The 22,450-nt window shown below is 42.3% G+C and overlaps 1 protein-coding gene across 4 annotated transcripts; it reads left to right on the top strand.

Moving 5' to 3' along the window:
- Positions 1 to 228: 228 nt before the first annotated feature.
- On the top strand, positions 229 to 21,975 carry TXLNG (taxilin gamma). 4 transcript variants are annotated; one of them, XM_083734431.1, is made up of 10 exons: positions 229 to 366; positions 5,285 to 5,600; positions 6,682 to 6,773; positions 8,368 to 8,538; positions 11,454 to 11,648; positions 13,344 to 13,463; positions 14,872 to 14,946; positions 16,682 to 16,774; positions 17,679 to 17,774; positions 18,580 to 21,975. In XM_083734431.1, the coding sequence occupies exons 1-10, from the start codon at positions 232 to 234 to the stop codon at positions 18,904 to 18,906; spliced, it is 1,620 nt and encodes a 539-aa protein (XP_083590557.1). In that variant the 5' UTR covers positions 229 to 231; the 3' UTR covers positions 18,907 to 21,975. The 4 variants fall into 4 exon arrangements, with proteins under 4 accessions (XP_083590557.1, XP_083590559.1, XP_083590560.1 ...); XM_083734433.1 differs by having other exon boundaries at positions 5,285 to 5,429; XM_083734434.1 differs by lacking the exon at positions 229 to 366 and adding an exon at positions 4,467 to 4,657 and having other exon boundaries at positions 5,285 to 5,429.
- The last annotated feature ends 475 nt before the right edge of the window (positions 21,976 to 22,450 follow it).

A 22,450-nucleotide genomic window follows, 5' to 3' on the forward strand; every position in this document is an offset into this window, starting at 1 on the left:
AATGCGGGCGGAGGGAAAGCGAGAAGGCATGCTGGGAGTTGTAGTCCGAAGTTGCTCTCACGTCCGCCTCTCGAGCGAGTCCCTGGCTCGCTCCCTCACTCGCCTCTTCAGCCGGGCCCAAGCGGTGGGCGTTTCTTCTGCATCACATGACACGGGAAAGGGTGGCCGGTGATTGGCTGAGGGGAGGCGCTTCCGGCGTAGGCCGGCTTGTTTGGGTATTACCGTCACACTATGGCGGCGCGCAGAGCTGAGCTAGCGTGTGTCGACGGCAGCCGCGCTGTGGGGACCGGACCGAGTCCTGCACAGGAGCAGCGAGAGGGGCAGGAGGCGGCGGCGGCGGCGCGGGCGTCAGGAGGCGGCTCTGAGGTAAGAGCCCTTACCGTTCTCCGTTGCCCGGGCCAGGGGCGCCTGCTCTCCACGCGGCCCCTGCCGCTGCTGCCCCGTGGCGCAGTGGAAACGGCAAGGGGCTTCTCGAAGGGCTCCCTGAGGAAATGGGGCACGGTGCTCCCAGGAGCGCCGCGCGCGCCTCCTCCTCTTGGGTGTGGGGCGACTCGGGGCAGAGGCCCTTGGGGAGGTGAGGGCTTCAAGTACGTTTCGGGGCGCAGGAACCGAAGCTGGGCTGCCCGTGGCGGCCGCTTGGTAAACGGCAGCTCAGCTAATCCGGTTCTTGCGTTTCTCTTTCTCCCGGGGCGTTATGGCTTCCCTGCCAAAGGGCAGGCAGGCAGGCCGTTCTCGCGTAGCCGCAGAAAGTCGTAACGACTGCAGCAGCAGGAAGAGGATTTTGTGAGCAAGGTGATATTAATATTTTCCAGCCCTCCTTTCTGGCGAGGGATGGGAGTCAGATACAACAAAATCATATCGATATGGGTTTGCCATACGGATCTCCCTGGCGTTGCTAACAAACACCTGTTCAGAAGGAAGGCTTGCGAGTTTATATGTGAGCATGCACTGGTTGCCTCTCTGCCTCTTTTAGCCAAACCAAAAATGCGGATCGTTGTTTTTGCTTCCCTCTCACACGCTGTCCCTCTCACACGCTGGTGCTGGCCTCTTGAGTGAGATGGGCGCACAACCCCAGAGTCTGTCAAGACTGGCCCGTACGGGCAGGGGTACCTTTACCTTTACACACGCTGGTGCCCAGCAGCAACTGTGAAGGCCCTAGGTCAGTATAGAAAGGTAATAAGGATGGACAAAGGCATTGAAACAGCTTTGTCCAAAAGCAACACTAAAAACCCCTGTGAATTTTTTTCCTATTGGAAAAAAAGGCTGGGATGTGTGTGTTGGTTTGAGCACCTCACCAAGCAGTGGGCAAGAAAGCCATCCATACAACATGTCCTTCATGAAAGGCAAGTGGGAATATGCTGGCTTGGACACTGTCACTCAGGAGTCCTCTGTGCGGCAGCCAAGGAAGCCTTTCCTGATCCAGAGCCTAAAAGAGCAGATGGGGGTTTGATGGCATGACCCTGCTTGCCAAAGCGAGTTAGAAGACTGGTTGCTAATCAAGTTTGTCCAAGGACAGCGGGACACTTGTTACAGTGAACAAAAAAGACTTGAGTACTTGCTTGGTTATCTATTATGTACTATTGGAAGAAAATTTTGCTTATGTGGGGTGGTAAATACCAGTAAAATGTAACATGTGAAAAAGGGTGTTTGGCTATATTTTGCTACGTATCTGAGATGTGAAGTGTGCAAAATATGGGAAAGGGGAAGACACCTTTTACTTCTCCCAGTGTTCTGCTTATGTAAAATGAATTAATCCTGCATACTGAACAGGGAGCTTACAACATATAATAAAAGCAACAGATAATAAAGCAAGACTGCAGTCCTCGCCCTAGTTAGAGGGGAGTTAACCACATTGAATTCAGTAGGACTTTTAAATAGATTGTGCTGCAGAAGAATAATTTATTAATATTAAATCTGACTAGACAGTGAGCTTTAGTAACAACAGCCATTTCAAATCTCACCAAATAGTTAAAAGCAAAATTTTAACTGATTCTTAAAACTCAAGGAAGGTTGGAAAAGTTCAAAAGAAAGGCTCTGTCTCTTGTAGCCACCCACCTTAGTTCAGAAGGTAGCGGCACATAGAGACATCCAAGGTCTCAAAAGGTAGATTCCTATGGGAGCAGGCTGCAAAATTTAAAACTTTAAAATGTCAAAAACAAAAAATTTAATATGTGTCCTTAAGCACATAAGAATTCTGTGAAGTTTTAAAAGATGATTCTTCCTGTATGTTCTGGACTAGCTATTCTGTTGTGAAATATATTAATAAGGAACTTCCATAATGGACAGGAATATCTTGGTAACATCTAACATAGATTACTGCAGACCATAAATAATTTGAGAGACCATTCTTTTGCGTGAAGAGCTGTAGTTTAATATAATTGCTTTAAAAATATGTGTAAATGTCACCACAGTTTAGAAGTACAGGGGATGACAATTTTGTGTGTGTGCTCAAAGCAAGTGTGCTGTTTTCAAACCCAGAAGATAGCAGGTCAGGCTTCTGTGCGGTCTACCAACATGCATGATGATGCAGAACACAAGCCCTGCGCAAATCAGGGGTTGCTTGTATACTGTTTGCTCAGTTGCTGAGTAGGGGAGTATTTAAAACATGCTTTGAAAAGCAACTGTTTGTAACAGTTTGATGCCAATGCTGCAGTCTTAGCATTAAATCACATGCTTCATATCATTCTCCTACCTAGAATATCTTTCCACAGGCTCCTAGCCTGTAGAGCCAGTATTATTTAGCATAGTCAAAGTTTGTATCTTAGCACAGTCATGATCTCCAGTATGGTATAAATTTTGCTTTTGCTCCTAATCTAAAATAGACATAACTACCAACTAGCTCTGAGTTCTCGGTTGCAAATATATTTAATAATATATTATAGTTTTCAAAAAAATTGCTTATTAAATACAAGTAAAATTAACAAGGCAAATTAGATCGCTCTCTAGGACATCAGAATTTTTTCTGATGCAAACTGAATTTTCCAAGGCATATTCAAAAATTTTCAGAAAATCCACATTGCTGTAGAGAACATGAGATGAATGGAAGGGCTGACCTTTTCATAGCTGAATTGCTGCATATCCATAGTTCCTCTCGCTGAGCAAGTTACAATGCATATGTAGTGGCCGAATATAAATGCAGGTTTGTTAATTATCAATTCTGAATTCTTATGGACTTTGTATCTAACCCTACAACAAGCAGAGTTCCAGTCATGCAATGAGACTTCCCCTTCCTCTCCTTGCACACACCCAAAATCTTCTGTAGAGAGGACCACCACCCCCCCACAGCTGCAGAGAAAAGAAGGGGAAAATTTTGTTATACAGATGGAACACGATGGCTCAGACCCTACCTTTTTAACAGTTTGCCCTTTATTCTTGATGTATGAATACGTAGTTTGTTAGATAGCTTTTAAATATGGATTGGAAGCAAAATTACATCAGGATAAATATACAAATAATGACTATATAATCCATAACCAAACTCTATATTGTTAGGTAAAACAAATAATTGTGCATTTGCTGTAGATTGATTTTACTGTACAAAAATTAAAGAATGACCACATTTTAGCAAGCTTACTCCATTTGTTCTTTTGACCCTTAATTAGGTCATTTAACTATAGATTAAAATTCCCACATGACCTTTTCTGTTTAAGATGATATGCTCAGAAGTCTCCAATATTTTGCATATAGAAATCTTGCTGCTGTCACAAAATGTTGATTCCTTGTCCTTTTTTCCCTTGTGCAGCAACAGTTTGTCAGGAAAAGAGAGGTTCTAAATAACATCATATTCCATTCCCCCCATGCTATTTTAATTCTTCCCCCTTTTTTTTGCCAGTCTTTACCGAAGATTCCAATAGGCTAAATTAATAGCTTTTTCTTTTCTAAATAGAGCATCATATATTTTCATTACTTTAATTTCCCTTCATGACCCTATTTCAATAAAAATTGTGGCCAATATTCCATAAACTTTCCCAACCTAATCCGTAGCTTATTTCCTAAAGCTGGAGGCCAGTTAAACCATGCATCTCTCTCCTTACCCGCAAATCAATTCATACCATCGAGTGTGCTGATGGAATCTTTCAAATGCTGAAACTGCATATTGCTGATTTGTTATAGGGTTTTTAAACTGCAGAGTAATTGAGCCGTCGGGTTTGAACAGTTGTTACATTCATTTCCCCTGCGGGACATTCCGATAGCTATTAAGAAAGCCTCTTTCCAAAAAACAAACCCGGCATCAGGCTTCCTTTTAAATAAACTTCAAATAAACGTGCAACTAATTTTTGTTTCGAAATTCCCCATGGCACTGAGAGAGCGGGGGTGTGCACATTTTTTAAAAAAACAAAACAACCTGGGCTGCCCTCCCACTTGGGGATGGAACTCCATTGTCCCCAAAGCAGCCCCCGCTTGGCCTGCGCTTTCCTCGCCGGCAGCCGGCGCCGCAGATGCCGCTTTGACGTCCTTTCTCCCGCGTGCGCGCCCAAGCCCCGCCCACGGGGGCGCACGCGACAGAGCTCCGGCAATAGCCGGGTATTTAAGCAGCAGGGAGCGGAAATCCCTCCTCCTCCCCTTGGCGCCCTTCTAGCCCCTGCGCCAGCCAGCTTCCGGCTTCGCAGGTTCCTCGGGTCCTCGGTGGTGGTGGACGAGGCGAATGGCGGAGCAGGTAAGCTGCTTCCCGCCGCGCGCTCCTCACGCGCTCAGCTGAGCAACAGCCGCGCATCGGGACAAAAGGCGCCGGTAGTCGTCGACCCCCGTCTCTCGGCGCCGTCCCTTGTCAGGGACCTTCTCGGGTGGCGGGTAGCATCTCCCGCCGCGCTCTTTCTGCCCCGCACAATCCTCAGTTCTTTTCAGGAGAAGTGGACTGTACCGCGAGGGATTGTACCGAGGCGCGGTTAACTAGAAGGGTTTGCTCTGGCATCCCTAGCCTGCTGCTATGTCATTTGTAAAAAACAAATAACACGTAATACAGTACAGTGGTACCTCGGGTTACATACGCTTCAGGTTACAGACTCCGCTAACCCAGAAATGGTACCTCACGTTAAGAACTTTGCTTCAGGATGAGAACAGAAATCGTGGCGGCGCGGCAGCAGCAGGAGGCCCCATTAACTAAAGTGGTCTTCAGGTTAAGAAAAATTTCAGGTTAAGAACGGACCTCCAGAACGAATTAAGTACTTAACCCAAGGTACCACTGTATATGGGGTTTTGTCAATGCGTGTGTTAATCTCGGGACGAAATACAAATGGGTCTTTTCCGCCTGGGTAACTTGAGCTCTTTTCTCTCCCTTTCAAAGCATATGCTGCTTACTGAGGAGGAACCGCAAAACTGTAAATTTGGAAGGAGCAGCCCCGACCGGCAGCTGAGGAACAGCAAGTGCGCTGCGCTGAATACAATGTTGCAACATTCAGATACAAATTGCGATGGTGCGGAAAATGCAGGTGCGTTGGAGGAGGCAGAGGATTTTATTCCCAGAAACAGAAATGTGTTGGGAGCAGCATTCTGCCCTCAGGAATTGCGAGAGGAGACCCCTGGAAGAGAAGAGACTCGTACTGACCCACCTGATGGCCAGCAAGACCCAGAAAGTGAGAAGGGCAAAGAGAAAACCTTAGGTATACGACAGTGCTGAACCAGGATAAATAATTGAACATTGACTTTTGAAGTTAGGTTGTCCAGCATTGAAAAAATAGAACACTTGTTTACATTTCTTGATAACATACTTAGCAAAGCAATCAAAAGAGGGGCTAAGATGGTGTGAAGCAGTGGATCCTCTGCCATAGCCCTGCCAGTTAGGACCGAAGAAGATGTGTATGAGGGGAGAGGGAGTCTTTGTTGTGGCAGCTCTAGTCTGGCGCAGGAGACATGCTCAGATCAGGCCCTTCACTAATACAATGAGTGGCTTAGGATCAGTTGGATACATCCCTGTCCCTGATGTATCCCCTGTTTTGGAACCCTATGGTAGTTTGTGTCAGCAATAGCTTTTCAACATCCTGTGCTTTTGGTAGTCACAGTGGAGGCCTCTGTGCTAGTGGAGTACCCCCCCCCCCCCCGAGCAGAACCTGGCAGAGAGACACTTCCACTCAAGCCTAACTCCCTCTCACAGTGCTGATCAGGGGATTAGGACACCCAATAAAAGGTTCTTCTGCTGCCTTGTTCTTTGCCCCCCCCCTTGCTTTATCAAATCTAATTTTAGAAAACGATGAGACATTCTGAAAACTAGAGAATAAAGCTATGTTCTACCTTCAGTGTTGGAGGTAGTATGCTGGGAATCGGAAGTGGGGAAATCGCCGTTGTAGTAAGTCCTGCTTGCGGGCTTCCCATAGGCCTCTGGTTCGCAATGTGAGAATAGGATCCTGGTCCAGATATGCCTTTTGCCTGATACAGCAAGGCTCTTATGTTTTTTTTATGGTACTTTGAAGAATGCCTTGCTCTGTTTCATCACTTTGTCTTTGAAGTAGAGATCCTAAGAAATGTCCAGTATTCCTACTGTATCAAACTTCTTAAGTCCCTTTTCAGTAATTTGGCCTTGTATTGTACCAAAGTTCTTGTTCCTTTTTTTGTTGACAATTGCCTAATACTTTGCATTTTCTAGGTATAATTATAAATGTTCCATTTTCTACTATCAACATATGTTACTCAGAGCACAAAATGTTCTGGTAATACTTCTAAAATACTTTTCTTCTTGGTCTGTAGGGAAAGAAGTACTCTTATTGATGCAAGCTTTAAATACTCTTGCTACTCCAGAAGAAAAGTTGGCTGCACTCTGCAAGAAATATGCTGATCTGGTAATTATGTACTACAATTAAAGTCACATGCTTTCTCTGTAGTTGCAAATTAACTTTGTAAACATGCATAGGTGTCTTAGCATTGGAGTTTCATTCCTTTGAATGTTCCTACAACCAATAGAAACAGATTGAAATGTCAAATGTCAAGAACAATTAAACATATTAATGTTGTTATTTGCACCGTTTCTATACTGCTTAACATCACCCTGGTTAAAGCTTATTATAACGGGATCATGGAAAAAAATATTTTTTTATGTATGTTATTTGGCACTGTCCTCTCAAAAGTGTGGGAACCTTTTAAGCTCCTGGTTGCATGTTAAGACATTATTTGGTTTTGATAAAGGTGAGGAAGCAGAACTATACTTTCTGTTGCCCCTATTGCTGCTTCATTCAAAGACTCTCTAATTCAGAGGTGGGAAACCTGTGACTCAGAAGCAATATTTTGCAGCAGCAACTGGACAGTCATAGGTTCCACATCCAAGCTGTAGTTGGAATATGTATAAATACAGAGGAAATGGTTTTTACATGTGTTTTGGCTAGGTGTTTTTAGTCGAGACACCAGCTATCATTCAGCTGTATTGTTGACTGCAAGATTGCCTGTTCCCTCTCGCATGCACAATGGATAATTCTTCGAGAAAAGAGTGTATGCAATTTCTGTTTATGTGGGATCATGCCCCTAGTTCCTGGGTTGTATCCAGCATGTCCATGTGATAGCAGACTGGACTTCTACTTATGCAACAGGTCTTCCCCTTCTTCTCCTTCCCCCTGCATACACCCCAGATCTGCTGTGTATTCAATTCAGAAAATGTTTAAAATGTAATAAATCTTGAGTAGAAAATTCTATAGATGAAGGTCAACATATGAGAGGTTGTCTATGTGCACTTACTGTCTTGTCAGACAAAAAGTTCTGAAAGATTTGCTGAGAAATTTGCCTTAATTCATGGAAGGACAATGTGGAAAGAAGAAAGGATTGTGGATTCCAAAGTCACAAGATTCTGAAAGAAACTAGCACTGTGAATCCTGTTCTGAAGCTCGTTGTGAAATAAACAGGCATAATGGTTATAGGTGTATGCATTGTGTGGTGGCTGAGTTGGTGGGGATAAGGCCATCACCACACTCCAAGCTTCCAGTTATACTACAAGGGTAGCAAAGATTGCAAACTAAAATAACGGGGAGGTGTTGACCCTCTTCTTTAACACAGATCACTCTGGATAAGAGGCCCTAGCAGTCCTCAATCTTACCTGGATTTGATTATGCTCATTTATAGTGAAATGAAACATAGATAATCCAAGTGGATAGTTAGTGTGTGGTGCTGATAACTCCAAGGCTGCAGGTTTGATCCCCATATGCGACAGTTGCATATTCCTGCATTGCAGGGAGTTGGACTAGATGATCCTCAGGCTCCCTTCAATTTCTACAATTTTATGATTCTGTAACAAGTTGTGATTGTGAGGTTCTGGTTCTGTATCTGATTGATTAAAAACTAATGCAATCCGTTGGACACTGTAGCTACAGAAAGCCACTTCAGTTCTAAAGGGTAATGGCAAAGAATAGGTTGGGGTTTTATTTTTAACCTCTTCTTTTTCTCATTTAGTTGGAGGAGAGCCGAAATGTTCAAAGGCAAATGAAGATGTTGCAGAAGAAACAAGCACAGGTTGTGAAAGAGAAGGTCCACTTGCAGAGTGAGCACAGCAAGGCCATTCTAGCACGCAGCAAACTGGAATCTCTCTGTCGTGAGCTTCAACGCCATAATAAAACTTTAAAGGTCAGTTTGATAAGATAGTTCATGAAGCTGATTCTGAGAGCAATATGGTTGTCTAAAAATAGGGTGGCTGCTGGAATATATAAACAATAGTATAGCAAAATAGAAAACAATTGGGAGTGGATGGAAACACAGTCTGTTGAGCACCAGTTTAGTTTATTCCTTGATGCTATGTTACAGCAAAGATGCTTGATCCTCTAGAAGTTGACTGCTGGTTATTCCCTGGGAATGTGTCTCCGAACAAGGTTGTTAATACATTTTACACTGGGACCCAGGGATAAGAGGCTAGAAAGAAGGTGGGCTTCTCTCAATTTGTGTCCAGCTCTAAACCCATATTGGATGCAGTGAATTATTGCAAGTACAGTGGGACAAGGATGTAGTAGTAAGAGCACTTGAGATGATTAAGCAGCATACAGAAGGGTGGTATGGGGTATAGTCATGCCAAAGGCAAGGTGGTTTTTATAATGAGATTCGGAAGCAATACAAAATACACAAGTGAGTGAGAAGATTTAAAGATTTAATTCCAAAACAGCAAGCAATATATACATACCAAGCAAGCACTTCAATCTGCCACTTGGAAGCCTTCAAGAAGTGGCAAAGCAACTCCCCCAGGTAGCCTCAGTCTGCACGGCCCTGCAGCTGATCAGTCCATGCATGAGCTTCAAAAAACCCTGCCCAAACTGTCCTGTGTGCCTGTGTGGCTTCCAAGACTGGCTATGTGCAGATCATCCATTAGCCACCTCCTCCCAATGCCTCACTTTCTAAAAACAATGTCAAACATCAAAGAAGGTTCCCAGCAGTATCCTCCACAACTGAGGAGTGCAGCTGTGTGTGGGGGTTCACCTCCTCCCAGCGTTCTCAGGACATTAAAGACTGTTCTCACACCATCAAAAAACTTAACAAGAGCGAACCCCTCCCTCCCTGACTCTCCCTAGCATCCTTTGGGGAGATTAGTTCTCTAAGTAACAAAGAAGCCTCAGCCCCATTTAAGGAGATCTGCTGGTGCCTCCTGCTGCATTACAAAGTCTAGTCTATGTGATGCAGTATCCCATAGAGTCCTAGTAAATTGCACATTGGGGAAAGGCCATTACTAGTTGTAAAGCACATCGTTGCAGGCAGAAGGTCCCAGGTTCGACCCCCCTCTGCCAGAGGGCTCACTGCTACTGGTTTAGATGGGCCACAGTGGACTCAGTATAAGGAAGTTTCTTAAGTTCTTGTGCTCTGGTCAAGTGGGGGGGGGAGATGGGGGGCAAGGCAATACTGTTTTTTCCTAGCTCCTGTGGAGATAGCATCACTCCAAGTGTGAATTGTATCCTCCTTCCCTTATTCCATCCTGAAGTTAAAGCTATGATATTGTTAGCACTTTGGGAAGTAGCTGTAGTGACGTGCAACTGTTCTGGAAAAAACAACCTGATTCTTCAGTTAGATAAGCTCTTAATTCATGGGAATGTGCTACTACTCACTTTTGTTGATAGTTGTAGTTAAGTAGAAGTTAAAATTAGGGTGTCCTACTAGACCCGTCAGTCACAAAGTTTGACCTCCTTGTTCTAGATAAGAGTTATTTTGCATACTGTGCACTTGTACTTCAATGGTGTCAGGAGCTTGTCTGCAGGAGCAAGAACAGCAAGTTAGACCTCATGCTGGGTGTTGGTGTAGATCTTGTGGTGACTATTGATTCTCATGAGGCAGAGGTGTGGAAGCACAACAGCAAAGGCCCTGCTGTGGAAAACAATTGATAGCTCCTTGTTCCCCCAAAATATAGACTTGCTTGCTTCAGTAGAAACCAGCCTTCCGTATTTTTCGCCCTATAAGACGCACTTTTTCCGCTCCAAAAATGAAGGGGAAATGTGTGTGCGTCTTATGGGGCGAATGCAGGCTTTCGCTGAAGCCTGGAGAGCGAGAGGCATCGGTGCGCACTGACGTCTCTCGCTCTCCAGGCTCCAGGAAGCTATCCGCAAGCCTTGCACGCCCGGAGGGAGTTCCCCCGGGCGCGCAAGGCTTGCGGGCGGCAGCCTGCAGCGCGGAGCCGGGGCGCCCTCCGGAGGACGCCCAGTGCTTCGCGCAGGTGTCCGCTAGCCTTGCGCACACGGGGATCTCCCCCGGGAGCCGAAGGCTTGCGGGCGGCAGCGCGGAGCACGGGACACCCTTCGGAGGCCGCCCCGTGCTCCGCGCTGGTGTCGGCAAGCCTTGCGCACCCGGGCGGCAGCCGGCAGCACGGATCACGGGGCGCCCTTCGTAGGACGCCCCGTGCTCCGCGCTGGTGTTGGCAAGCCTTGCACACCTGGGCGGCGCGTGGGGCGCCCTGAAACAGAGGGCTCCCCATGCTGCGGACTGTAGCCTGCCGCGCGGGGCGCCCTGAAGCAGAGCGCCCCTCGCGCCAGGCAGACATGGGCCAGCCCCACAAGCTCGGGGGACAGCGGGGAGGCGCAGCACCGCCATCCCACTGTTCCCCGACCTGGTTTGGGGGGGGGGGAAATAAAGGAAAAATTTTTTTCCTTTATTTCCCCCCCCAAAAAAGTAGGTGCGTCCTATGGGACGGAGCGTCCTATGGGACGAAAAATACGGTATTTTGCAAATGAAGTGACAATAACTGTCTGGTGCTAGTAGCTGCTGGTATGTGGAAGCTGCTTTCTTTTGCTGATTCAAGCTCATAGCCACCACTTCTGCTGTTCAAGAGGTATAACTTAATAATTGTGCCTCAGCAACAAAACCTACTGAGAAGCTTCTGTATACTGGTTGGAGAGCAAAACAGTGCATGTTCATGTGTCTTATAGGCAAATTGTTCCAGAGAAGTGGAAGCTAGCATCCCTTCCAAGGGACTAAACCATTAAGATGACATTGTCCTGATTTATTTATTTTGTTATTGTTGTCCAAAATAATTAGTAAAAACATGTTGCTTTAATCTCTCTTGGTAAAAGGAAGAGAACATGCAACAAGCCCGTGAAGAGGAAGAGAGACGTAAAGAAGCAACTGCCCACTTCCAGATCACACTAAATGAAATTCAGGCACAGCTGGAACAGCATGGCATACACAATGCAAAGCTTCGCCAGGAAAATATTGAATTAGGAGAGAAGTTGAAGAAACTTGTAGAACAATATACACTGCGAGAAGAAGTAAGTGGATTTATTAGTCCTTCACTGTTTTAGACATTGCCTTGTTATTCAATAGCATTTCATCTTGGAATATTACAGCTTGATGATAAATTATCTCACATGAACATATTTACTCTTAGGTTTGAATGTGATGCAGTGGCTTCTGACTGCAGGAAATGCATTTGACAAAGTAATTATAGGTTACACGTAGAAGGAAGGAGATGCCGTTTAAAGCTTGACTTCATAAGATGCAGTACTTGCACACTATAAAGAAATATAGAAAGGAATACATATTCTGCTTACCCCAACTTAGGAGCAAATGTTTGATCGATACAATGTTTCTGTATAGCCATGTGGGGAACCTGTGGTCCTCCACCTGTACTCTTGACTCTATAATCCCTGTCCCTTGGTCATGCTGACTGGGGCTGATGAGAGTTGCAGTCCAGCAATATCTGGAAGGCCACAGGTTCTGGCTCTTTCAGACACTCTGGGTTGTATCCACAGTTGCCTTTCAGCAAATGGAATAGTTCCTTCAATTTACAGAGAGGGCAGAGCTCCAGTGGAAGCTCTGCTGAAGGAACAAGGAGGGCCATTATTTTCACTGACTCCACCTGCAGCACCCCATGTCATCTCTTACTCTGTGATGGAGAGTCCATTACCCTGCCCTCCAGTCAGATTTTCAGCAGGTATCAGGGGAAGGAAGAATTCACAAATGTTGCTTTCTTCCATAGTATTGTCCCATGTTTTGCTTGGTGCAGCTCTAAATCAAACCCTCTCTTCTTGTCCTGCCCTGGAAGCAAGGGGGTGGTACACATGGTAAATTGGGTTGAGAGAAAGTACCAGTCCAAGAGTTACCTTAAGAGTGAAGACATACAGATGTTCTCCATTTTACATTTTAAAAATGCTGTTGCATTCCTTCGGAGATCCATAAGACTCTCTTATTGAAATTCCACAGTGTTTAAATTGCACCAGTTAACTAAATAGAAACTCTGAATGGCATAATAATAATAATAATAATTTTTATTTTATTTTCCACCCTCTCCAAACTTCACTTACTGTTTGTTCTATTTAGTATTAAATAATCCACTGTGTAGTGTGTTTTACAGAGTTAATGCTGCTCAACAATATTGTTTGAAATCAGCTTCTGGTTTTCTACGTTTCATCTCGATGGCTGCACTTCTCAGTCTTTGATCCTGCTCCTTAATAAAATAAAAAAGCCTCTGCTATAAGTCAAGCTATTAAACATTTCCTCAAGCCCACTTCTGCTTACTTGTTTTTGAAGTGCCGCAGATTACTATATTCTGTGTTAGAGTAAGAATTTATGTTTGTGGGGTGTATATGCAGCACCTGTTGCTTAATGGTGTAATCCTGTGCATGTTTACTCAGAAGTAAGCCTACTCTGTTAAGCGGGGTTACTAAGTGTGCATAGGATTGCAGCCTGCATGTGTTTCGTCAGTCATACGTTGGTGGTGGTCACTCGATTTCAAGGGTTTTTTGATGGTGTCGAAACTGCTAGCACATATTTCCAGGTTGAGCATGGCTTTCCATATGTGGTGGTGGCCAGTTAGTTAAACTAGGTAAGAGCCATGATGAACATGAGAGTAACTTTAAAGTTGTTTTTTTTTAAAAAAAAAGTCTGAAATGCAAATTCAGTTTTGAATCTTTTGAAAAGGTATACTAGGTATTGATGGTACCAACATTCAATCTTTCTTCTAGCACATGGACAAAGTCTTCAAGCATAAAGAACTGCAACAGCAGCTGGTGGATGCCAAGCTTCAGCAGACAACTCAGCTAATAAAAGAAGCAGAAGAGAAGCATCAGAGAGAGAGGGAGTTTGTAAGTAGTTCTGATTGCATGAAAAGTATTTGGATATGCCTAAATTTTCCCTCTGGGTAGTAACTTGGTACAGTAGTGTGTTTTAGGTCTGAAACTATAACTAGAACAAATGGTAAACTGCTCCATTTGAATGTTCTGTCTCGTGCTTACTGTATGTTAGCAAACTTATCAGTAATCTGTATAGGTCATAAGTCCTCTAGAATGGGCAGTTTGGCAACTTCTACACAGTTCACTGGCATGGAGTAAATTTGTAGCACTAAAATGTATAATATATAAATAATAAAAATTATGTATGCATGTATTTGTACCCCAGCCACTCTGGGCAGCCTCCAGCACATATAAAAACACAGTAAGACCTTAAACCTTAAAAAGCTTCCGTATGCAGGGCTGCCTTCAGATGTTTCCTAAATGTTATATAATAACTCATCTCCTTAACATCTGATGGGAGGGCATACCACAGGGTGAGCACCACTACCGAGAAGGCCCTCTGCCTAGTTCCCTGTAGCTTCACTTCTTGCAGTGTGGGAACTGCCAGAAGGCCCTCAGTGCTGGATCTCTCCGGGCTGAACGATGGAGGTGGAGATGCTCTTTCAGGTGTACATATATATGCAGCTTTGTTTCTTGCTGGTACCGCTGTAATGCATTTCTACATGCCATTATTTTTTCTTCTGCTCGGAAGAAATACAGATGTGTCAATTTTTGATGGCTGGGATATCTAGCAGTTTTATGAGAGCATTTAAAAAACTGCTACAAGAAAATCTTTAGGTTAACATATTTATAATTCCATACATTCAAAATATTTTGAACAGATATTCTGCAGTTACTCAACAAAAGCTGTGTATTTTTAGTGAACAATTAAAGTATGTTGCCGAACACCAGATCATCACATTGTGTGATCCATGGTGCATTAAATTCTTCAGAGCACTTAAACTCAGAACATCTTTCCAGTGATGTTCATTCAAAACCAAACCTTTGCCTTTGCAGAGAAGAATTTGCAGTAGCGTTGTAGAATCTCCAGTAGTTAGGATATAGTAACCAGTGATACTATATCCTATATAGGAGTGGAAATCTGCAGTAGTGTTAATAGGAACTGCTAAACAAAACCAAATACAGTAAGACTGGCTAAATATGTTCATATTTTTGAATTTATTTGTAAATTTGTCTCTCTCATGTATCACCACTTTAATTGACCTTAAGAAAACAAATACATTTGTTCTAATTGACTTTGAAAAAATGACTCTAAATTTGAATGCCGGCTGGTAAGTTTCTTCATCTTCTTCCAATAAATAACTTTGTTTAAAATCTCTTACATAAAATAGGAAGAATAAAGGCTTAGCAAAATGTAGATGATGTGCTTTCTTTGGTATAAAGGTAATGTAGAGACAATACAATTTTTCTTCCTCTTCAGCTGCTAAAAGAGGCTACTGAGTCTAGACACAAGTGTGAACAGATGAAACAGCAAGAAGCTCAATTAAAACAGCAGGTACACTAATTTAAACATTTGCTGCATTAAGGCTGTTAATCACTTAGTTACAAACTTAGTTGAGAAAATTATTTGTTCTCTTAGAATTTCTAAAACATTTTCAGAAAATAGCAAATCAGTGAAACAAGTTGGAAACCCACAAGAAGCCCCTGGGAAAGGGAAGATAAAACAGTTGGGAAATTCCACCCCCCTTGGAAGATTGGTGAACTCTTGAGATAATGAGTAGCTTCCTGCTCACTTAGCCCCCTAAATCTGTTCTGGTTTCCCCCTCAGCTTTTCCGGCTAGATTTGGGGAGGGGCACATGAGAGGAGCCAGAGTAGTTCTGTTGCACAAGGGGAAATCCTTGCACTAGCTTGAGTCCATTATTATTGTTATTGATATAAAACAGTATATTAACTCATTTCTTGTTCTGATGGTGCTGCGTACGTTTTGGCTGGTCTCTGGCAAATTCACAGGACTATTATTTTTCCCCAAGGTGGCTGTTTTTGGGCCATAATGCAGGTACTTGTGAAACCATTCTTGTGAGTGGGTTTATCACTTTAAGTGGCTGCTCTTATGTCATGCTAGGTAAGTCTCAAAAATCAGACTTTCCTAGTGTATGATGATCCCACTAACAAGAATATATTTTAATATGAACCTCCACTGCATGATGCCACGTGGAAAAATTCTACCTTGTGGCAAAAAGTTCTAATGCCTTGGTTCTTGGTTTGGCAGTGCCCTGCCTAAATCTAAATGCTGCTGGATTTACTTCATTTTTGCAATGCTTACTAATAGTGCATGGGAAAGTACCCCTGAGAAACTCAGTGCTGAAACAAATTGCATACTAACCTATAATATTGGCAATGACTTAACCATATTAAAACCATTTTTGTGCACCCAGTGGCTTGGCTTTTTGTTCTATGCCTTATTCTGCAGCTTAAAGTAAAAGAGATCTTGGTCAATAGTGGCACAAATAAGCAGTTCAATTGGGAATTTAGTTTCTAGAATGATTTTGGCAAAAACATGTCTTGTGTGGTGTCCTGAAAGGTTTGTAATGGATTTACAGTTCACGTTTTGTGGAGGACTGATGAGATATGTTCACCCTTGACAGCCCAACCACTCACGAACTTGTTATTCCTGTAGTACCTTCCCTTCCACCTCAGGTTTTGTGTCATTATTGCATACTATGCAAATAAAAGAATTTGTATTACTTTAATATGGGTTAGGTATCCTACAGTGCAATCCTACACACGTCTACTCAGGAGAAAGCACCATTAAGTTCAGTGCAACTTTCTCCCAGGTACCTGTGTGTAACATTGCATCTTTAATCTGTTGGTTCTAAGAGAGGAGTGGGAGAACGAATGGCTAGTTTGCAAGATTTTTCCTAGGGCATGTGCATAGGTGGTGGTTGAGTTTAAAACTTGCGTGAATAAAGCTTAGATAAAAGTTCTTCAGAGGGGGAAATGGGCTCAAAGCAGTTCACTTCAGTGGGACTACTCATGAGTAGGACTTAGTTGACTACAACCCAGCAAAACAAAGAATCCTTTATTCTCAGTATTTTTAACTCCTTTAGCATGCTGTTCTGCTTTGAAAGCCACCTCATACTTAGATGTCACATAAGTGAAGTTCAGTCTTTTGAAATCACGTATTTCACTGTTTACCAAATAGTGGAATTTCCAGTTTGTGGCTACTGCATTTTATGTGTAACTCTAAATATTGCACGTGTATAGAGGACTTAAGCATTGTCTCCTTCAGCTTTCTCTCTACATGGATAAATTTGAAGAATTCCAGACAACAATGGCAAAGAGCAATGAACTTTTCACAACATTCAGGCAAGAGATGGAAAAGGTACTTTATTTACATCTATTACTTTTTTATGTGCCTCATTCATTCATCTACAGTGGGGAGATCGTAGTAAGACTGCAGCCTTTTCAGTGGAGGCTGGTCCATTAGGCTGAACGGGACAGTGTCCCACCAACCTTACTCTCCCCTTATCCAGCTCCCAGCTACCTGCCTGCTCCAGGGTAGGCATTTTCTGTCAGAATCCTCCACCTTAGCCTCAGTTTTGCCCTCGTGGAATGCAGCAGGGAGGCGGATAGACACAAAACTAGAATGAGTTGGTTCCACCTGCCATAGACTCTTGCTACGGTTCGCCCTCCCAGTCGCCGAATCCTATATACATTCACCCAGGAGTAAGTCCCACTGAACTCAGTGAAACTTAACTTCTGAGAAAAGAGATAGAGAATTGCACTGTGAAAGAGACCTAGCTAGCCTGTGCACATCTTAATTATTGAAATCATCACCGTTAAAAGCTATTAATTATTCTAATTACTAAAATGCCAATAACTGAGTGATCTTGGTATGCTTTTCTTGTGGGAGATAGTATAGTGCACTTAAAACAAAAACAAAAACCTTTAAATGAAACATTTAGGGGAGCACTGGGGGAGGAGAGGGGAGAAAGTTCCATTGCACAAGGGAAAATCCTACTGATGGAACATTCACCTTAGCACTGTGTTGAATTCCTCCCGTAATGTCTTTTTTCAGTTTAACATCTCATTTTAAACAGTGAGCTTGAGTGACTTAAGAATAAAGAGGCATTGAGAATTAAAAGGTAGGATTGGCCAATCTTAGGCCGCAGGCACCAGCTGGCTGAGGCTCATTGGGAGTTAGTGATCACCAAAAGACTAGTCATCCTGGTTTTAAGTAGTGAAATGTTTTTGCTTAAAAGAAATCAATAACTTTAACGTTTCAGATGACCAAGAAGATAAAAAAACTGGAAAAAGAAATAATAGTTTGGCGCACAAAATGGGAAAACAACAACAAAGCTCTCTTGCAAATGGCTGAAGAAGTGAGTATTAGGTTTCATGATTAACAATCCAATGTGCCTTATATATTATGCAGGTAGCCTGTTTTGTATAGCTTTGTAGAATGTGAAGTTGAATCAAAACCATCAGGTCTCCAACCCGTCATTGGAAAGCAGACTGTACAAAAGCATCTGAGAAAGGCTTTAGATTTTATTATGTTTGTGAATAAGCTTGTTAATGTCATGATCCGTACAAATAATTTGGCTGTCTTGGTGAACAAATTTATTTTGAATAGATGTCTTCAATCATATTCTAAATGCATTGGGCAGTGTATGCTGCTAAGTGATTTCACTAGTGAAGTTTAACTTTCCTTCCCTACCTACTCCCTGCACCCTTCCCAAATCTGCTCCAAAGGGTTGGTGGGACCCCAGAACAGATTTAGGGGTTGCGCAGAGGGAAGCAAAGTTCTGATTCACAGCCAGAAGTCCTTGCACTAGCAGAAGCTCTTTGTTCTGTACTGCCTGTTGTCTTTCTTTTTCTCTTGTGAAATAGTTACCAGTTATTTTTGTACAAATCACTTTTATTAATATCTTCTGGTAAACAAGGGAGGGCCTGCTTAATGCTTCTAAACGTATAATTTATTATCTTGTTTCTGAACATTTCAAGTATTTCTAGCATGCTCTTCATTGTAATGTAGGATACAACAATATATAAATGAAAACCAATCCAACATGCAATCCTAAAATAAAAAGAGCAAATAATATTACAGCATCCGCAGCAACAAGAGGAATAATCAGAAACAGGTCACACAAATGTCGTGATGTGCAATCTCTTGCTTGTTTTCTGCAGAAAACAGTGAAGGACAAAGAATACAAAGGCTTCCAAATAAAACTGGAGCGTTTGGAAAAGCTGTGCAGGGCTCTTCAAACAGAAAGGAATGAGCTGAATGAGAAGGTGGAAGTTCTTAAGGAACAGGTTTCTTTAAGAGAAACAGATGTTGATCTAGCTGTGCATGTGTTGCAGTCATGCACACTCAATTCGCATGAGGAACTGGGGAGTTCTACCAATGGAGCGCAAGAAGGAATTCAGCCAGATCCTGAATCATCAGTGGCAAATGAAGGCTCTGAAAAAACTGTTTGCCTGGGTTCCATTCCTACTGCAGATTTTGTTGACTAAAAGTGTAAACACTGTATTGAGAGATATATTTTGTGTATAACTTTAACTGGTGGTGGTAACTATTAGTTTTGTGGTGAAAATTTTCTTACTTTTTCTACCATATCTGTATTTTCTTAGAACAGAACTTGCCTGGTACAGGAAGCTGCATAGCGGCTATTGAATAGCTTATCTATAAATTTTCCACAACTGTGTTGCACATCTGCCTCGTTTTTTAAAACAACTCATAAAGGATGCATGCAGATTCCTTCCTTCTGACCCCATAGCACACATCACCATGTCATCTAAGACTCGTGTACAGATTTAACATCATGTCAGGGGAACAACTGTGGCCAGAGTGTCGCAGACTCGGGTTTGAGGGGGGGGGAGGGAATCGTTGCTTCTATTAAGTGAATTAAGGCTTAGTATTGAATTGTAATGACCAAATACTACAGTGAACTATAATTGGAGATGTGATGGCCAGTGGGAGCTCATTACTGGATTCATATATGAACAAAACTAAAAACTCTTACAGGGTTTAGTGTAGCTGCAGTCTTGCCTACCGCTTTGAAATCTATATAATTTTGCAACTGGAAAACAGGGTGTACAACTCACATATTTCTCAGGATTGTCCTGCACAGTCAATTCATAGATGGAGTGACTGTTGCCTGTTAAAGTGAAGAAATAAGGGAAGAAAACAGGTGCTCAAAAGTTTGTCCAATTAACCACTGACCAAAACTCAGATGCATTTTGAGCACACTTTTGCATCATCCTGGAGATAAAAGCTTAATAGTTAAAACCTACTGCCTACAAATGCATGTGTGTAGTTGTGGCTTGTCTGATAAAACAAAATGCAATGGGTTTTTGGTTTGTGGGTGCTAGGCAAAAGTACTTTTTCTGCCATTATTTCTTCACTAGGTTTGGTGCCTAATTAGCATAAAATAATGAACAGCTACAAAGGTGTTCACTGAAAATGGGTGTAATGACCAATAACACTCCATCTCTTGGTCCCTTTAATAGACAGTACAGCAGACCATAATGCACATATTTGACTGGAAACATGTTCCCATGAAAACTTACTTGCCTATTTAACAAGGATAGGTCAGAGTATAGATAATACAGTTTGTCGTCTAGGGATGGAGGGGGGGGATACTCTGATCTGTTTTCTCAACTATTGCTTTTTGTAAAATAAAAATGTATGACTAGATAAAACACACCTGTAAGCAAAAGTGCCTTCTGGTATCTATAGGTTACCTGGTAGATTTGGCACATCAGTTAACTAATATACAGCAAGCGAGGCTCCACTTTATTTCTGTTGCGTTTGTGGTTAGTGTTGTGAATGTAGATTGACCTGGAAAAGCCCAGATACCCCCATAATTTGGAATTGTGTTTCTTTTATTTATTTAAAAGACAGGGACCAATAGTGTTTTCTTTGTTAGGCAGAGTGCTACTAGGTCAGAAGCTGCTGTTTAACTCTGCCTTGCAGTTAGTAGCTTTCTAGTTGCTGGTTGTTTTGAAAAATACAAATACTCCTAATTCTGGTATTTAATTTGGTTTTCATTTTTAAGGGATTTCTGACTCAAGCACATAATTGTTGGCAGGTTCTCTCCTTGCCTACCCATTCTCTCTGAGTTGCAGATTACTTGAATGTTCAGTTATGTTGCTATGTGCTACCCTTTTCCTGATGAAATGTACAGAATGGAAATAGATGTCTTGAAAGGAAATAAAGGTTGGATCACACCTACTGAATGTTACCTAATACCATTGAGCAAAATCAAATTGGCATCTGCAGTGACCAAATTTGGAAACTGGCCAGTTAATATTCCTTATAAGGTGCATTTGCAGTTTTTCCTTTTCTTTTTTGGTATGCATTTCAAGTACAGTAAAAGCAAGCAAAGCTGGTGGGAGGTTTACAGTGAGGAAGGGTAGAATGAGCTTTGTCAGTCATAACCATTTGATTGTAATTGATTCTGGAGAGAAATTTTCTGATGTTCCCTTTAAAAAACAAAACAAAAAACCTTGTCCAATACTTTAAAGCATATATGTGTAAGCAAAGAAGTCATAGTAAGTAATTTGAAACTGAATGCAATTTTGAAGGACCGAACTGCGGTGTATCTGAACCATTCCACCCCACCAACCCAATGTATGTGATAGCCTTGCCTGTAGCCAGGATTGGTGTAACGTTTGCTCTCTTTAGAGAAGAGTAGACTTTGGGTTCCGGTGCATTAAAAATTGCTTCCACGTTATAGCTAAAAACACCCTAAGGATTGTGGCCACAAATACTTAAAAGGAATTGAATTGAATTGACTATTCTTTCTGGTTCCTGTCTTTTCTAAGTGTAGAACTAAATTTTGTTTCCTGAAATCTTAAGACATTCCATACATTGACCAGTGAGAGGGCCAGCATGGGATAAGCGCAGTCCTTGTCTGATCTGGAATTGCACTGCTGTTCTCCAGCTCTTCTTTCCAGTGTACTTCCGCCTGTACAACCCATGCTTACCACTGGCAGCTGCTTCAATGTGCGAATTCCAGTAATCATGTGCTAAATTTAAGGCTGTTTCTTGTACCGTCCATCTCTTTATACCTTTTGCAATGATGCGTACAGTGGGGGGGGGGAGTGCACTGTTTTTCCTATTGCATAACCGGTGGTTCAAATGCACAGTTATCTGCCAATTAAGCCCTAGAATCCTAAACTATTCTCACACAGGACCCTCAAAGCCAACACTCTTTTTCATTTGTAATTCTTAAGTGTAATTTGCATACATGCTTGGGAGCTGTATCTTTCCAATCCGTTCTCCTCTCTCTATTACACCTGGTTATGTTACCGTTCAGTTCTCAGGTGTTGCAGAAAATCTACCTCTTCAGACTGTAGATGGAAATAACTGTGAAAAGTGATGCAGATATTTAGTTTGTGCTGAACACTCTGCTTTATTTTTACAACCCATACCTGCTTTCATGAAAAAGAAATGCTGAATAAAATAGCCAGTCTTGTTTTTGCTTTTCAAGAACATTTTGTAGAGATTTTTCACTAATGTGAATCTGAAATTTTATCTACTCAGTTCTGTATAAATTAAGTAAATATGTGTGCTTAATATACTAGGCTATGTGTCTTATTTTTTTTTAGAGTTCTCAACTAAATTTCACTTTTCTGGCTGTAGGTCTTGTCCATAGATGTGTGGTGTTCACTGTACGTATTATTAAGTGAACTGCAAACATGCAGTTTTGTACTTCCATAGCTATCCTAAGGATTCAGAATTGAAAACAAAGCCCTTCCATCAGTGTATCTAAACGTTAAACACCATAGCTGTCGTAAACATTCCTTTAATAATGGGATGGTAAACTCCATTCGATTTCCGTCAGTAGTGCATCAAAAGAGTTTACCAGCACCATCTAGTGGCAAAAGACAGAGTCTTAACGAGCATCTATTATGGGTGTATGTCTTACACAAAACTGAGGACAACAATCCCTTTAAATTATCTATCAAACTTGTGGTCTGTACTATTTCTTCCATCTCAACTAATAAATTGAAGCAAAGTTCTCTCTTTAAAAGGAAGAAGTTAAGGATGGAA

The sequence above is a fragment of the Podarcis gaigeae genome, assembly GCF_964106915.1.
Source record: "Podarcis gaigeae genome assembly, chromosome: 4".
Taxonomy (NCBI): domain Eukaryota; kingdom Metazoa; phylum Chordata; class Lepidosauria; order Squamata; family Lacertidae; genus Podarcis; species Podarcis gaigeae.

Coding starts and splice junctions, on each gene's coding strand:
- TXLNG (XM_083734431.1), top strand. CDS start 232: ATGGCGGCGCGCAGAGCTGAGCTAGCGTGTGTCGACGGCAGCCGCGCT. Junction 5,601..6,681: donor GGGCAAAGAGAAAACCTTAG/GTATACGACAGT, acceptor CTTGGTCTGTAG/GGAAAGAAGTACTCTTATTG. Junction 14,947..16,681: donor AAGCTCAATTAAAACAGCAG/GTACACTAATTT, acceptor TGTCTCCTTCAG/CTTTCTCTCTACATGGATAA.